The sequence below is a fragment of the Ambystoma mexicanum genome, chromosome 8 (assembly GCF_040938575.1).
Source record: "Ambystoma mexicanum isolate Mex_15411 chromosome 8, UKY_AmexF1_1, whole genome shotgun sequence".
Lineage (NCBI taxonomy): Eukaryota > Metazoa > Chordata > Amphibia > Caudata > Ambystomatidae > Ambystoma > Ambystoma mexicanum.
Window position 1 is genome coordinate 23,476,967 of NC_090929.1, and position 18,569 is coordinate 23,495,535.

The 18,569-nt window shown below is 46.9% G+C and overlaps 1 protein-coding gene across 2 annotated transcripts in view; it reads right to left on the reverse strand.

Annotated features, from left to right (window-relative positions):
• Window positions 1-7,307: 7,307 nt before the first annotated feature.
• DYNC2I2 (dynein 2 intermediate chain 2) overlaps window positions 7,308-18,569 on the reverse strand; it is a 257,564-nt gene continuing 246,302 nt past the window's right edge. For both annotated transcript variants that reach the window (XM_069609178.1, XM_069609177.1), the window contains one exon: window positions 7,308-7,976. In XM_069609178.1, coding sequence (XP_069465279.1) covers window positions 7,738-7,976 — 239 coding nt within the window. In that variant the 3' untranslated portion in view covers window positions 7,308-7,737. The remainder of the gene's footprint in view (window positions 7,977-18,569) is intronic.

Genomic DNA, 18,569 nt, shown 5'->3' on the forward strand with positions numbered 1-18,569 from the left:
CACACAGACACGCCACCCAAAGCTGAGAGAGAGCAGAAGCAGAAAAGGACACAAACCCGGTCGGAGAAGCCAATGAAGCCATTCTAAAGCCAGCAAGCCCACAGTGGAAGGTCGGGGCCCCAGGAGGGAGCTGGAGAAGGAATCCCTAATTGTAACGGGAGGCAAATTACCTGTGGCTTACATCACAAACTGTACTGACTGAAAAAGAGAGAATTCTAGGAGAGTATACCAGGTGAAGAGCGAATCTGGGATCTGCACCTAAAAAGGAGTTGTGTTGTATAAATGTGCTAGACGTATTGGAGGGCAGATGGACATGTCCAGAAGGTCGGGTACCACGTCCTCCTGGCCCAATCTGGAGCAATTTGAATCTTGAATTTCATTAACTTTCTCAACCTCCTGATGACGTGAGGAATGACTGGGACTTGAGGAAACGCGTACAACAGTGGAAACTCCCAGTCCACTACGAACGCGTCCCCTACAGCTCCTCTTGGGAGGAAAATACCTGGAGCAGTACAGCTCACACTTCCGGTTGGCACTGGTCACGAACAGATCCACTTGAGGGGTTCCCCTAAGGGTGAAGATCTCTTGAACGACTTCCTGAGCTAGTTCCCACTTGTGGGAGACTGTGCTCTGCCTGCTCAGAGCGTCTGCCTCTGTGTTTCCTCTCCGGCTAGGTGAACTGCTGATTGAGAGCTTCCTTCTTGAATTGCCCAGTACCAGAGCTGCATTGCTTCTCTGCACAGTAGTAGTCACCCTACGCCTCCTCTCTTGTGGAGGCAGCACATAGCCACTGTGTTGTCCGTCATTATCAGGACATTCTTTCCCTGTACATAGGGCAGAAAAGCCTTCAGCGCTAGTCTGATTGCCCACAGCTCCAACAGGTTAATTTGTAGTTTGGACTCCGATGGAGACCAACTTGTGGGAGTTGCGACTTACGATTTTCATATTGTTGGTGTGGGCTCCCCACCCTGTGAGTGAAGCGTCCGTCACTACAATTATCTCTGGCCATGGTTGCCAAAAAGGTTCTCCCTTCAGAATGTTTTCTTGGTAGGTCCACCACATAAGATCTTGTGCTACTCTGCTTGTAACCTAAAGGAGGTCTGACATTTTGCCTGAGAATTGTGACCATTGAGTCCTGAGAGCGCATTGAAGGGATCTCATTCTCAGACGAGCCTCTGGCACCAGGAAAATGCAAGATGCTATGAGGCCGAGCCACCTCAGAAAATCGAAGGCCGGAGGACACTGGGTATTTTAGAATTTGTTAACCATCTGCAGAATGTCCTGAGCATCACCTCGGGTGGCGAGGCTTTTCCCAAGGATGTGTCCAGGAAAGCCCTGATGAACTGGAGCCTTTGAGATGGTATCATGTGGGACTTCTTGAAGTTGAGGTAGAAGCCCAGTCTGTGGAGGGAGTGATAGGTGGAGCCGAGATGTTTCAGGGCCTTTTCTGGAGAACGTGCCCTGATCAGCCGATCGTCCAGGAAGGGGTAGACTTGAATCCCCCCTTGCCGGAGACTTGCTGCCACCACTGCCATCAACTTGGTGAAAACCCTCGGGCAGAGGTCAGCCCAAAAGACAGAACTTGAAATTGATAATGAGAAATGCCAATGGCGAACCTCAGGTACTTTCTGTTCTTGTGTTGGATTGGCACATGAAACTAAGCATCCTGAAGGTCCAATGATATCATCCAGTCATGAAGCTGAAGGGCCTGAAGGATCTGAGAATGGTTAACCATCTTGTACTTGTCCTTCTTGAGGAACTTGTTCAAATCTCTTAAGTCCAAGATGGGTCTCAATCCTACGTCCTTCTTGGGGATTAGGCAGTAAGAGGAGTACCGACCCTTGTTCCTCTCCGCTACAGGTATGGGTTCTATAGCACCTTTCTCTAGCAATGTTAAGATTTCCTGTATAAGGAGCGGATCTGGAACTCAAAGAGCTGTTCCCCGGTGGATGACCCCGAGGCCTTTTTAATAGGGGAAGGCAGTAACCCTGGGCCACCGTTTCCAATGCCCATGCAACTGAAGTAATGCCCTGCCAATCTTTCAGATGATGTGACAGTCTGCCTCTCACCGAGGTCTTGTGGAGTAAGGGAGGTTTTGAGGCGGCTGCTGCAGCGGCTGAGGCTAAAGCAGTCCCTGCCTGGGTGGTCTTAGAACCTTTTCCCCTGTCCACCACAGGAGAAATCTTTTGACCTCTTTCCAACTGAGGAGTAATAGCAAAAGGACCTGCCCCTCCAAGCTGGACCAGTGGGGCGAGTAGGTGGCTGTCTGATTGCTGCACCAAGGGATTTGGCTGCAGCTTTGGAGGTCTGCAGCTTTTCCAGGCTCTCGTCAGCCTTGCTGCCAAATAAATGACTGCCGTCAAAGGGCATGTTAAGAGGTTTGGACTGTACATCTCAAGCAAATCTAGACTTCTTCAACCAGGCAAATCTGCACGTTACTGTGCTAGCTGCCATTGCTCTGCTGATACTGTCCGCAGAGTCGAGACCAGTCTGGAAGCAATCGCACATTGCATCTTTCCCATCCTTGACAAGGTTTAAAAAATGGTCTCATTCTTCCCCTTCAGGGCTAATTTCAGCGCCATTGCTATACAATCCCATAATGTGGAAGCGAACTTGGCCAGTGCACAAATGGCATTTGCTGATTTAAGGGCCATACTCCCCGCAGAGAAAACATTACTAGCCCAAGCGCCCTAACGCTGGTCATCTCTGTCCGGGGAGGTAGTTGGGTATGCCTGTTGTCTGTGGATGGTGGCAGCCTGAACAACCAAGCTTTCACGTGTTGGATGTTTTGTTAGATAGTACGGGTCACTACTTGACGCACAGTACTTGCTGGTTAGTTTTTTGATCACAGGTGGAAGTAACTCTGGCGTTTCCCCGTTGGCATTAACCCTCTTTTGCAGAGCTACACGGAATGATAGAAAGGGTCCTCCTGCGGTCCCTGGTCTAAAATATCAGTTAGGTCATCCTGCTGAAATAGCGGTGCAGGCCTACTCCATCCCAGATATTCTATCACTCTAGACATCAGTTGTCCGTAAGATCCATCGGCATGGTCCGAGGGATCTGGCCTGCCAAACTATTTCTGGGGAAGTGTCCATCCCACTTGCAGATTGCAGGGTGCCATATAGATCCTTTATTGTTGAGTCCTCTAAAATTAAGGCCTCTGCAACATTATGCGTCCCATACTGCAATCCAAATGGGAAAGATTCATCTGAAGATGGTTCATCATCCTCATAAATTGAGGAAAGGGATTTGAAAAAAATCCTTCCTTGGCAATGGAGTCAATATTTTCTCGACATTCTTCGAGGATCTAGGGACTTGCGTCGTCAATGGCATCTGTCTTCGATGCCATCGAGGGCTTCGACAACTGTGGTGTCTATGGTTTTTTAGGGCTCGACATGGAGTCTTTCGGCACCAATGGCGTAGATGATTTTGGCTTCGAAGGAGCCTTTTCTAAAGTCGAGGGAACCTCTCAGGGTTCTCGAGGAGTTCTCATGGACACCCCAGGCCCGAGGGCGCCCAGGTTTTGAACCTTTCCTTTTTTTTGTTGAGCTTGTCGACACTGGCATGGCTCTTTCCTTTCTTCGAGGGGGTTGAGTCCGCTTTCTCAAATACTTTGAGCATCTTTAGCCTGAACTTCTCCCACTTGTCCAGTGAGGCCGATTTGGTTGGGCACGAGACCCATTCCGGGGAGGAACTCGACAACGAAGATGGCTATCTGTGGCGCCTTTTCGTCGACCGCAGTGAGGAAGATGGCGAGTGGTGTGAGCCACTACGTGATTGGGACCTTTTAGCTTTCTTCCGATGAGGAGAGTCATCTCTGGACTCGGAGGATCGCCTTTTTAATGGGGTTGTCGAATGGGGATTTATGAGACCTACCTGCAGCGAGCTTCCCTTTACGCTCTTGCCGGGCCTTCGCTGTCATCGATAGGCAGGGCCCACACTCCAAAGTCGTACGAGAGGATCCGAGGCACCATAGACACATTTGATGGGGGTCCGCAAGGGACATCTTCGCCCCACAGCCGATCACTGCGATTGATGATGCCGATGACTATGCCATTTTCCCAAAACGGAAGGTTTCTTAGTGAAGGAAGTGAAGCACGCCGATAATGCGAAGCGGTAGCTCTCGTTGAAAAATTTAACTGAAGCCAACGGTCGCTGCGCGCGCTATATGCCATCGATGACGTAGACACTGAAGCCCTGGAGGACATGGAGATACCATAAAATGAGGAATATGTGGGAGGACACAATCCATTCGAAAGGGTCAGTTCTATAACCAAAACATCCTCTGGAGCATCATGAACTTCCACCAATATGACATTGCCGTAGTCTCCCTCCGTATGTTCGGCCGTAGATGATGCTTGGACGTTATAGTCAGATAATACAGGCATAACTGCCAACCCAAGGGCGTCATGCATCATAGCAAATACCATGTTTGCGCCAACGCTCCCCTCCTCTGAGCCGCGTTGCATCTCAAATTATAAGCCTTCATTGCACGCCGCCGGTACACAATGAGTCCCTCAACAGTTCACTTGGCAGCAAAAGCACTGCAAAAAGGAAGTGCAAAAAGGCAATCCACTTACTGAGTTCCGAAGGCGGCTGGCAGGTTCCTTAAAGGTCAGCCTTCTCCTGTCCACCTCTTCCGCCACTGACTGCCTCAGACTGCGCTCAGACTCTCACTCAAAGGGCAAACCCCCTCCAGCTCCAAGTGCCAACTTTTCCACCTAGCCAACCATCTCCAGCTGCCAGCTTCCCAGGTACATGCACCAGCTTCTTCAACTCCTCCACCAAGCTAGGTAGAGGTGCCAGATCCTCCAGGTATAAAAATTGAAAAGCATTGTGTCTTAATGTTATTTGGTTCATCCTCCTTCCCTAGTCTTGTTTGGGGCTGATACGGGGAAGTGAAGGTCCTGTGTGTTGGTGGAGTGTATAAACTACAGTGAGGTTTGAACAATATTTCCTTCATAAGGGGCTTGAAAAGTGAGGGTTTTGGTAACTGGCGGCTCAGAACTTTCTACCCCCTCATTGTTACAGAGTGGACATCCATAGGGACTCCTATTTGACATAGCAGGGTTTCACATGTGTGTATATAAATGTGGTTCCGGGGGCCCTTCACATTGTGGGCTCGGTGCGTGTAATGTTGCTGAAAATCTTTAATGAAAATAAAAATGATATAAAATAAGATTGAAAAGCCAGCTTCTTTAACTTGTCCAGGTAGAAGTGGCAGCTTCTCAACCTACCCAGATACAAGAGCCACCTTCTCCAGATCCTGGCTCCATCGTCTTCAATTTCACCAACTGCACTGGAAAAATCCCCTGAACACAGCCTGGGAACACAACACAAGATGTGCCCTTCCTTTTACTGCCAGCAGCAGGAAGGGTGCATGTGGTTTCGAAGTAGAGCGTTAACTGTCTCAAGCAAAATACCTAGGATGTGGTGCATCAATTTCAAAATTGTGTAGAGAAAAAGGAAATACACTTTAATACAATTGGGATTGGTAGCTACAAGACTAAAATTAAGCAATTCCATATCTGATCGTATTGCGCAAACCTGAGTGAAAATTGTTACAGAGGTAATTGCTTCATGCAGAGAATGCCTAAAGGTGGAATTTGTCCTTCAAACTAATTAGCACCTTTGATGTATGCAACAACCAATCGGGTCACTTGGAACGCAATCTGCCAATGTCATGAGAACCCGCTTCTTTTTCCACAATAGTCCTTTTGACTTCATTGTTATAAAGAGAAAAGGACTAGGATAATTCTGCGAGACATTTGAAAATTAAAAAAAGAAATTGCTAAAATCTGAATTTCCAACTCAACGTTCACCTTGGATCTGTATTTCTATCTGAGGAACAGGGATGTCGACTTTGATCATAAATCACATCCAATAGCACATTTGCAGATGATGGAGCAGTTCTATGTCATTATTTCAATTTTTGTAGGTTGCCTAGCCAAAACACCTTTTTCTGGCCGATTTTAGGCAGCCTACACAAATCAAAATAATGAACATGTTTTCACCGCCACCCCTGTTCCCGGATTTACTTCAAATGGGTGGGGGGTTTTCACCCCCGAACACCTTGGCTTCAGGGCTCTGCCGTCTCCTTCCCAACACCCCCCACCAAACACACACACAAACACGCATACGAACACCCAACATACAGAAACACACATAGCCACTTACCCTTTCTCCCTCCGGGCCGCTTCCGGATCCTGGCGTACCTGTCAGCCCCTGTGCCTACCTGTGTGCGTCGCAGTGGCTGACCAATTTAGAAAGACCGCTCTGCGTGGTCACAGAGCGGTCTTTCTAAATAGTTTTTTTTCTTTTTTCTGTATTTTTAAAAAGGACTCTTGACCGAAGGCCGATGGAGCGAGTACAGTAGCACAACTTTGAGAACAAGTGTTGAGGCAGAACAAAGAAGGACATAGAGCAGGGACCAAACAACAGGTGACAAAGGTACCCTTAAACTGAGGGCATTAGTGCGGTGAACTAAAGAGTAGTACTGTACAAATATACGCATTGACATTATTACACAGCACTGGAGGGAGGGACAGGGGTGCTCCCTCTTAGACCCATAGGTAACGTTTAAGTCAAACTATGAAGAGATCCATAGTCCAGCTGACTTTGATTATGATGGGCAGTGGGTTCCAATGGAGCTGGATGAGTAGAGAGAAGGAGTGGCAGCAAGAGGTGGGACGGTGAGGAGAGGTGGAGGGATCAAGATTGTGAGTAGACAGGGAGACCGTCAGCCATGTACTAAGTAGCAAGATGGGTGATATTGACAGCTTTGCAGACCATGAAAAGAAACGTGAAAAGGGAGGTTGTCCTCGAAGGAACACTCCTTTGAGGACACCGCAAAGAGACAGCATCTGACTAGATGGGAGTACCATGGATGAAGGATACAAGACCTGTGCACTTCAACTTCAAAGACCTGCCTGTAGCAGACAGCTACGAGTATGAGACTGGTCGATGAGGCCTAAGTCGGACCTGGAACAGGGAAAAGCAAGACAGAGGAGGCTGATCAAGAATAGAGTCATCCCAAAACAGTGAGTGGAAGAGAGTAGGCTGAGGCATGCAAGATGAAAGGGTTGAGCTAGATGCAGGGGAGAGGCATACATGCTCAATACCAGCTATCTGTCTCATGACCTTGGAGAAGGCACTCCCTTTCTCTGGACATGCATAGATGGACAGAGCACTAAGAAGAGAAAACTGAGCTCTGGCAGCGTAGGCCTGGACGGCAGGTGGTGAACAGGGACTAAAAAGCTTTCACTAGGTTGGCCAGGATCTACAGGAGGAAAGAGGCTCTTCACCAGTTCTATCAACACTGCACTTTATTCCATTTTACCACAAGTGTCACTGCGCACATCCACCGATTCTACAAGAGAAATCTACCTATAATTCAGACACAAACAGGGTGCCCACAGTCGTGTGGGCAAAGTAACCAAGTGCAATTTGTAAGTAATAGTGTAAAAAGGAGAATGATAGTTATGATAACTAGGAAAGGTTCCGACTAGTCTGATGGTCAGTCGCATGCCTGGTGTTCCAATTGAAATTATCTTTCTAAAGCACATGACAGTCACAGCTTTTCCTGATTTCCCTATAAGACAGTCTTATTCTGGTTTGGGAATGGACAGTGGCTTATTCACCTAATGGAGGCCTCACACTGTGAGCATCGCAGACCCCTGCTGCCAGGCACTCAATTGGAGGAGGCCTAGTACTGAAGATTCCGCAACCGACGTTGTTTCAGTCTGTCGTCTCATTCGCAAGTAGCTCCAGCTGGTTCATCTCCTTTGGTCCCTGTTCTATAAATTCAGAGCTGAGCTGCCAGATCTTCAGAGTCCCGTTGGCATCACCAGCAGCCAGCAGATGGGTTTGCTTCTGGTTGAACTCCAAACAGTACACTGGCTGGGCATCAGTGGTTTGTTGGATGGAGGCACTTGGTTTCTGAGAGCTCTTCCCAAGGTCATAAAGTAGAACTGCTCCTAATGGGGCAATAAAAATACACAATAAACATCTACACTTCAATCACGAACAAACCAAAAGTCACACACATGCGGACAACAGATAGGAATCCAAGACCTATACATTCTGTCTAGCCACTGCAGTTAAGTTCTGGTACATTCCATCTGCCTTTTCCCTGTAGATAAGTACCACAGGCCCGTCAGTCGGCCGACTCCCTGCAAATACCGACTACAAGCCCATCCAGTGGGCTCATGTCTTCAAGAGAAGGATCAACATCAGCAAGCTTGCGGAACTCATCTGACAAAGCCTGTTTCTTGTGGGGCACAGTTTTTGTTTTTCTTTCACTAGCATTAGTGACATTGCCTTTGTCCTTATAAAAAAGTGGCAATGTTGATGAATCCTGTTAAGTCATCACTGAACCCCCGCCATAGATCTCCTCCCAAGTGGCCAGGGGACGGCAGCCGCCACCTGATTCTGACCCTGGTGCTGGTATTATGAGGGAGGATCACATGGGAGGAGATGGCTGCAGGGGAGATGCAGTATTTTTCCCTTCCAAAGGAAGACCCCATCATTCCTAGATTTCTGATGGCCTGTTGTCACTATCCAAATCCCTACAGTTTTAAAACTCTAAAATCCCTTCCTACCAGATGTTCTAGACAGAATACCATTTACACCTCATATGTACATAACACACAACACCTTCCATCTGTGATGTTTTTGTGCCAACCAAAAATCCCAGACAAAAACACCTTGGCAGTCCTAAACATCCTATGGACTCCAACTATGGGTTAAAGGCTAGTTGTTGTAATGGGACTCAACTGTGTCGGACTTTTAAAAATGGTGTCCGCGTTTGCAAGAGAGAATGCGACCGGAAGGAGAATGAAGCAGAACCACGGGAGAAGGCAGAAGCACGGGAACACATTGTGCTGGCGAGAGCAGGTGTTCTCAGGCTTCTGCTTGCAGGCAGTACTTACTGGAATGGCGTGAGGCCACAGAAGACAACTGCTGGGGAACCGGCAGCAACAGCCTAGCTACCGGCAGTGAGGTTGAGCCAGAAGCTGCAGGCTTTTTTTCTTGCGAATGAACACGGAGCAGGCAGAAGAGCGCAGAAAGGTCTGCAGAGCGGAAAATGCCATCCCGAAGGTGAAAGCTTCACTGCAGCAGCGTGCCACAGGTTGGAGGCATTGCCAGACAGCATGTGAGCCAGTAAGAATTTACCAACCAAATAGAAAACAAAGACAAAATTGCCCAAATCCTCATGTATGAGATGCCAATATGGGGAAAGTTGAAGCAAGTATTGCCACAAGCCAATGAATACCACTGAAGAAGTTAAAAGGTCGAACTTGAACAGTCTCCAAATGGATATGTCAATGAGAGGAAAGTTGGAATAAGCTGTACCTCAAGCCAAGAAAGTATATACAGTGAAGGAATAGAACTGTGCTATAGTGAAGGACAGTGAGAATATTTTTAAAAAGTCCTGGTGAAAAAAGCACATCAGGCGGCAAGCACTCAGGGAGAAGATTCCTGGCAGGGGAGTACAGCAGGTAATCCATTTGAAATACACAGAGGACACAGACATTGGTGGCAGATACGTGGCAGGAGAGTATACCAGGGGACCCGATAGACCTACTAAAGGCTCAAGGCAGCGGAGTATATCAGGAGGTTCTCTGTAAAGAAACACGTTAACCATCCTTAAGAAGCTATTGTTTGGAAAAGACATTTGCTATCCTTAGGAAGTGGTTGCATGAAAAAGACTTTTGCTATCCTACCTGCGGTGGGCAGTCATAATGTCGACAGTCAAAATGTCGACAGTCAAAATTTCGAAAAATAAATGTCGAAAAAAATAATGTCGACAAACAATAATGTCGACATTTTTTCGATATTTTTTCGAAATTTTGTATTTATTGTAGGAATAAATAAATATATATAACTAAGATGTGTTGAGTATGAGGTGTGGGGGGGTGGCAGGGGGTCTTGGGTGAGAGGGGTTGGGGGGGACATCCCCATAGTAAATGATACTCTTTTTGGTTATTTATTTAGTTATTGAAAAAATAAATAAATAAATAAATATATAATTAGAATGTGTTGAGTATGAGGGGTGAGAGGGTGGTTGCGGGGGTGTGGGGGGGGTGGCAGGGGGGTGTTGGGTGAGGGGGGGTTGGGGGGACCCCCCCAATAGTAAATGATACTCTTTTTGGTTATTTATTTATTGAAAAAATAAATAAATAAATAAATATATAATTAGAATGTGTTGAGTATGAGGGGTGGGAGGGTGTTGGTGGGGGGTGTGGGGGGGGGTGGCAGGGGGGTGTTGGGTGAGGTGTTGATAGTTCTAAGTGACATTTTTTTGTCGACATTTTTTTTTCTAAAAAATGACTTTTTACATTATAAGTATAGGATGTCGACATTATTGTTTTCGAAAAAAAAAATTTGACATTTTTGTTTGTCGACATTTTTTTTCGACATTATGACTATAAACCGTCGCAGGTAGGGGTTTTAGCAGCAGGAGGATCCAGGCTTCTTTCAAGGAGGTTGGGACCGTTTTTGTGGCAAAGGAAGAGTTGATAATAGCTGTGAGAGTCTCAGCACATCTTTGACAAAGGGGGCCGGAAAGGCATCCATTTTGCAGGGGAAGGGAACCACTCTCTGGACCAAAGATTATTTTGTTGGATTAATGGACTTCACTCTTGGCTGTTCATTTCTAGTCTGAGGGTCAGATTAATGTTTTGGACACAAGTACCGTGTATATAATTTTGATGAGACACATACTAATCTTTTGTTTTAGTTTCCTAGGTAGGAAACTCTTTAGGATAGCAATAGATTTTATTTTAATAAAGATGTCTGATGTTTAAAACACCACCAACCAGAAAAAAACCCAGAAGCTCTGGTCTGCTGCACTTAAAATCTCAACAAGGACCGCCTCACACCCCTCCTCTCAGACCTCAAGGTCCTAACCAACACTGCAATGAAGCCAGAGACCCTTGTCAATACCTAAAATGACAAGATTGCACTAGCTGTTGACAGCCTAGCCCCACTAAAAAAGTGAAAAGCCAAGCTTGCTCTACAAAAAAAAAAAAGCCTGGTTCACCCCCGAGCTCCTTGCTTCCTGTGCTAAGAAACGCACAGCCAAAATGACTTGGAGAAAAGACCCCTCCCCTTCCTCCAAAGCTCAGTTCACCTCCCTCACCAAAAAATACAAAAGAACGATTCATACTACCAAAGCCAGTAGCTACAAGGCGAGAATAGATAACGCACAGTTCAACAACCGATCCTGGTGAACTTGAGTCGCCAGCCACCCCCCCCCCCTCCCAGACCTCATGGCAGATGAGACCTGGTGTACCAAGGTGCAAAAAGCCTTCATAGGAAAAATCTCCTCCCTCCAGAAGAAAATCTGTGCCAAGCAACTGGCCATTCACGCACAACCACCACCAGCCACCTCCACGCCCGTCATGCCTCCCACCAGCCTACCTACCACCAAAATCGACTTGCGCCCCACCCCTCAAGCCCACCCGCTGCAAAATGGATGCCTTTCCGGCCCCCATTGTCAAAGATGTGCTGAGACTCTCACAGCTATTATCAACTCTTCCTTTGCCACAAAAACGGTCCCAACCTCCTTGAAAGAAGCCTGGATCCTCCTGCTGCTAAAAATAAATCTCTCGATCCCACTAATTACCGCCCCATTGCTACCGCACCCCTCATCCTTAAAATCCTCGACTGCGCAGCATACATCCAGGACCAACAATACCTTGAGGACAACCACATCCTGGGCATCAGCCAATCATGCTTATATCGTCCAATTGGGTTTTCAGGTCCAACAAGGCAAAGACACAGGCAAACTCTTCCTGCTCCCCATGCTGGACTTATCAGCAGCGTTTGACCTCGTGGACCATCAGACACTCTGCAACCTCTTCACTGCAACAGCAAACTTCTCCCCAGCAGCGACAGACTGGATCAGATCATTTTTGGTAGAAAGATCCTACCGTGACTTTATGGATGATCATGTTGCCCCACCAACACCAGTAACCTGTGGAGTCCTACAAGGATCTTGCATCTTCTCCAACTTGTATAATAATTATACTAAACCCCTTTTTGATCATCCCCTGGATGCCTGCAGCATATCCTGCACAAATTATGCAGACAACACCCAAATTCTCTCTCTGTATGGCACCTACCACCTTGACGCAGCAGCCATTAACACAGTCTATGACATGGTCCAGAACTGGATGGCAACCCACCAGCTATGTCTAAACGAAGACAAAACAGAGATCCTCATTGTAGGCACGCACACCACTCTCCGCAATATGGATCCAGTTTATAAAGCCGAAACCCTGGACTGTACTGTAACTACCTATGCTTTACCTGTATGTAATCTAGCGCTGTGATACCTCCTGGCCTGGGCGCGTATAACGAATTAAACAAAATAAATAAAAGCATTTGACATTGATGGCAACGCGCTCCAAACTTCAACTATAGCCCAGACCACGGGTATCTACGTAGACGCTACCCTTGTCCTCTCGCGCCAGTTCAACGCCATCACTTCCTCTGTTGCCTATACTGCCAACATTTCTCAATGCCAGCAAGCCCGTTCTCACCACAACCAACCACCTAACCATAGCTAGAGCCATCACCAGAGCCATATTGGATTATTGCAATACCCTCTTTGCAGGTACCTCTGAACATAACTTGTGAAAGCTACAAACTACCCAAAACAATGCCCTCCGGGCCACCCTAGGCTTGTCTAAGCACTTCCATGTTACAGAAGCCAGGAAAGATGCCCACTGGCTCCCGATTCGCGAGCGGATTGATCACACACAGGTGCACCACCAACACTGCCCCAGCCTACCTATCACATCATGTGGAGAAATACACCCTACCTCGCCTACTAAGATCCACTTACTCACAGTACCTACCTTCACTCTTAAGACCGCAGGAGTATCGAGCTTTCCTGTTATTGCTGCAAAGCTCTGGAACAATCTTCCCATCGCCCTAAGAAAGGAACCATCCTACTGGACCTTTAAAAAAAACTTTAAAACTTGGCACTTCGTCTAAAGCTCCCTCCCCATTGTACTTTTCATATGTGTTCTTACACCTAATGTACCTAGCGCCTAAGATACCCAAGGGTTCAGTGCACTGCAACAAATGCTAAAATAAATAAACTCTGCTAGCCTACCCGCTCACAGCTCCTCTGCATTATTGATTCTGCAGGCACTGCCTTGTTCTGGTATGAACCCCGGGTGAGAAGGTGATGTCTGGCATCGCTGGGCACAACGGTAGAGGAATATACAATGGCTCAACAGGCCCAGAAGCCTTCTCAGGACCCAGATGCTGCACCATGTTCTGGCGCAGGCATGGCTAGAGTGAGCCAGCGTCGTAGGGGCCCTGTAAGCTGTATACAATGGCTCAACAGGCTCAGAAGCCCCCTTAGGACCCAGATGCTGCACCCTATGCTGGTCTGGTGCAGGCACTGCTAGAGTGAGCCAGTGTCGTAGGGGCCCTGCAAGCGGAGCCAGCAGCAGCGGTGGAGGAGGATGAGAAGGAGGTGGTAAAATAGCCTGAGACAAAACCTCCTGTATCAGCCCCTTCAAGTAGGATATGATATGATAGGTTATTTATAACGCGCTTAATACCCAGAGGTTTCTAAGCGCGGACCGGGGGATCGAACCTGTGTTAATCTGTGTCGTCTTGCTTCCAAGGCAAGCACGTTGCCGCTGAGCTATCCTCCTGAGATGTGTTAGGACATGATGGAAGAGGAGTTAATGAGCTACAGAACGAAAAGTGTACTCGTCGGAAGCCTGGGACTCTGGAAGAAGAACATATCAATATGGAGGTGCCACCGGTAGCACGTGGGCCGGTGTGAGGTGGTGCAAGGTCAGAACGGCATGGCTCCCGCAGAACAGTACACCGTTGACCATGGCACCGCAGTTATGGGAACCAATCCACACAGGCTATGAAGGACCAGTCTGCTCACCTTGGAGGCAGCGTGATGGAGGAAGAATCTATCCATTGGCCCTGGACCCTGCTCACACTTCTGAGAAGATTCAGAAGAATCCTGCAGTGATACACCGTTGACCATGGCACCGCAGTTATGGGAAACCAATCCACACAGGCTATGAAGGACCAGTCTGCTCACCTTGGAGGCAGCGTGATGGAGGAAGAATCTATCCATTGGCCCTGGACCCTGCTCACACTTCTGAGAAGATTCAGAAGAATCCCAAGCTATAGCTGCACTTCTCAAAGATCATGGACTCTCACAAAAAGTCCTATCCCCCACCCACATCAAAGGTAGAACTTTGGATTGGGTAGCTGACTCGAACTGTAACATTATTATTACAGATAATGTACCACAACTATGGTCCGACCATCACCTCATTACCTTTTTAGCCACACTCGACCTCCTTACTCCTAAAACCATTGAGATGGCACCCCCACTCCCCACACGAAGCAAAAAGGACATTACAGCAGAAAAACTACTCCCGCACCTCCTCCCCTCTCTGAATAACACTAACAATAATGCTGACCCCAAATCTCTAGTGGACATCTTCAATACTGCCATGTCCCAAGCCTTGGACTCTACCGCCCCACTAAAAATGCGCAAAGCCAGACAAAAAGTCCACCTCAACGCATGGTTCACACCTCAACTTAAAGAGTTAAGATTACAGAAAAGAAAATTGCAAACGATCTGGCGCCACTCCCCGACCACTGTCAATAAGGCTAAATTAACAGAACTCTCCAAACACTACAAAAAAGAAATAACCAACACAAAAAAAAAAATTCAATGATAGAATTGCAAAAGCCAGCTCCAATACTAAGGAACTGTTCACCATCCTCCGCGAAATGGAAGCCCCAACTCCACCGGCAGACACTGTCCCGAAGGACAAACCATGGTGCACTGCAATTCAAAAAGCCCTCCTAAACAAAATCACCACACTCCAACAGAAAATAGCAATTAAAAAAGCCTCTCTGCCCCCCTCTGAGCAACAACCACCCCCTGACACAGGTGGTAACAGAACTACACCATTTACCTTTAAAGAAATCTCTATTCTTGACACGGAAAAAATCATTCTCTCTCTAAAACCATCTAACTGCAAGGGAGACAGTTGCCCGGCACAACTTATAAAGGATGCGGCTAGAAACCTTGCCCCATTTATCTCCAAGCTCATAAACGCTTCCTTCAGAACTAATACAGTACCTAATAACCTCAAAGAATCCTGGGTCCTCCCCCTGCTTAAAAAACAAACACTAGACCCTACCATCCCCACCAACTATAGGCCAATTACCACTGTCCCCTTTCTACTTAAAATCATTGATAGAGTAGCCTATATTCAAATTCAGGAATACCTAGAAGCTAATCACTTACTAGGATCACGACAGTCTGGCTTCCGCCCACTCCACGGTACGGAAACTGCCTTGCTAGACCTTAAGACTCAAATTGACGAGTTGAAGGACAAGGGACAAACAGCTATGCTACTTCTCCTGGACCTCTCTGCAGCGTTTGACCTAGTGGATCATGCAGTCTTATGTAACCATCTTAGGTCGGTGGCGCACTTCTCAGGGGAAGTCATAGCCTGGGTCCAATCCTTCCTGGCCAACAGGACAATGAGAGTCTTTTCCCCACTAACAGCTGCTGACCCAACTCAAATCTCCTGTGGAGTACCCCAGGGATCCTGTGTCTCACCCACTATGTATAATATCTTCACTAAGCCTTTGTTCGACAAATTGGACAGACTGTGTATCACCTACACTAATTATGCAGATGACACCCAGATACTCATTCCCCTTTCGGGCAACTTTTTGGAGGACACAGCCTTAGTGAACAGAGTATACCTCCTCATTCAGGCATGGATGGCATCTTACAGCCTCTGCATGAACGACAATAAAACTGAGATACTAATCCTAGGCTCTGAAACCAACATAAAAAAACTTAGCCCTACCTATAGCGCCTTCAATATTGATAACAATCTCATCAATGTGATGCCAGTGGTCAAAACACTAGGCTTCTATCTTGATGCCACTCTCTCGCTTCAGAAACAAGTCAACTCACTCGCATCCTCCACAGCTTACACCTGTAAGCTTATCCGAGCTTGCAGACCATTCCTTTCTACCTCGAGTTGCATCACCCTCGCCAATGCCCTTGTAATGTCGAAATTAGACTACTGTAACGCTCTCTACTCAGGTGCCATCAAAAATATCATCGACAAAATACAAAGAATGCCAAATAATGCCCTAAGAGCATCTCTGAATATCCCCATGAGAGAACACATCTCTGATGTTAGGAGCGAGGCTCACTGGCTAAAAATAGCTGACAGGATACTTCTAAAAACAGCCTCCCTCACCTCCAAATGTTTAAACAACTTGGCCCCACCCTACCTTGCTGAAAGGATAAATAGAAGATCGTCCATACGTCCAACGAGAACAGCCGATGCCCATACCCTGGAAACGCCTAGATTCAAACGTGTCACAGCGGCAGGATCTAGCTTCCCAGTTATTGCAGCACAAACCTGGAATGCATTACCACACGACCTCAGAAAGGAACAACCATATCCTAAATTTAGACTCAATATAATTAAATGGCTACGAATGAATGACTGATAGCTTACCCTCTCGGTACCTTGCGCTCCTGTCTCTACTGCATGTTCTCTTAACTCGCTTCCTTCTGTATGCCACTGTAGCTGCCCTTGCAGCCTATTTTCAAAATGTTTTTTGTATATTATATGCTTCTATGTACTCATTTGTAACCAAGTTTAAGATGTCTTGACCTCTACTGCGCCCGGATACCTAATGGGTTTGGCGCGCATTACCAAACAAATAAATAAACAAACAAATATGGATGAAGTCGAGTCTGATGTGACTGTAGCGAACAACAACGTGGCCTGCCATTTTGTCCCAGTGTGGCTGTGATGCAATTGAGGCATACGCAAATGTCTTTGGCGTCCCTTTGCTTAGAGAACTTTTAGTTGGCCATGATGGACCCAGGGTGTGTGTAAAAGCAGCAGTGCTCAGGTAAATCCTAATCTCCCTCGACTACTAACCTGTAAATCCAGAGTCTGGTGAGAGGCCCCGCACATGCGCACATGAAGTCTTAGGACGAGGGGAGAGAGCAGGGCACCCTAGACACAGTAGAACGTTGCATTCTTCTCATGACCTAAGATGTCAAACAAACCATAACCCCAATATTCCAACCCCCAGCGCACAATAGCATTCACAATTCAAATGCACACTCCAGATTGAAAATCTATAGAACTAGCAGGAGAGAGAAAAGGGTTAACCCCAGAGTAGGTTAAACTCACATTACTAGCCACAAGGACTCATTTGACTCACAGAAAAGAAGGATGCAAAAGTAGATGAAAGTGTAATCAAGTAAAGTATTTCCATAGGCAGTAGTGTAATGTCGGAAATCAGCACCAGCTACAATTCTAGTCTGTGACCCAGGAGAAATGCCATTGGCTACGGGAGTATCCTTAAATGTCACTTCAGAAGTAAGTTCCCTATACACATCACAGGATGTCATTAGGCAAACCCACAGTTGACGTAAAGAGCCAGGTACGTCCCAGTTCTATCACACACGCACAGTGCATCATGCTTCCATGCTAGCAGCCTGGAGAGCATAGGAGGAGACAGTTGGGGCCAGTACAGTTAAGTGTCGGGGAGGTGGGGCCATGCAGTAGACAAAAGGCCATGGAGTGGGGAGGTGAGGCACAAGGATTCTATGAATCTTTGCAGAAATGAATATGCCGACCTACACTTGCCCAGTTCTTTGTAACCGACTTTTTCAATGTTCCACTTTTTTTCTGCACAATACAGGGGGTTACTATCCCTCCACCCCCATATGTACCTTAACTTCACTTACCATATGCATGTTGTGGCAAAAAAAAAGCATTCAGCTAAATTGTAGGTCGGCAAAAGTGGCCTAGACCAGGCAGACAGTGCTGGGGTGTTTTCCGTCTCTTTAGGTCATAGGAAAAACCGGTAGTCTTAAACCACACTATTACGCCCACTCAAGAGGACTGTGTTAGAACACAGAAGGCTTTTGCTAACAAATTGCTATGTGCCCAAGACAAAATCGGGAGAGAACTACAGAACCAAACTCTAGGTATAGATCCATCTCTGGGAATGTTGAAACTAGTCAAACGACTGATCATACGTTACCCAAAAATGAAGAGCTGAAATCAACCCCGATAGGATTTAAATTTCCAGAGATTCCGGTCACCGCGATTGAAGGTATCATGAGAGCTATGACCCAGACTAGCTGTCCAGGGGACCTCATCCCCTCAAAGATAATCTTGGACCATCCGGACATTTTTGCATTTTTTTTTAATGTAGTTTTGTCAATGCCTCATTTAGGTACAGCACTGTTCCGCAGGCCATTAAAACAGTGGCTGTTACACCACTTCTAAAAAAGGCAGGCTTACATCCCAAAGACGCTACAAACTTCCGGCCTATTACAAATACCTTATTCTTCCTAAAATTGGTCGACAAGGTAGCTACAACCTACCTTCAACTCCACATTGAAAATACAGGTCGGTTACATGAAAGACAATCAGGCTTCCGGTGCTTTAATGGCACCGAGAGCGCCTTGGTGGACCTTCAAAACCACATGCTGACAGTCGATCTGG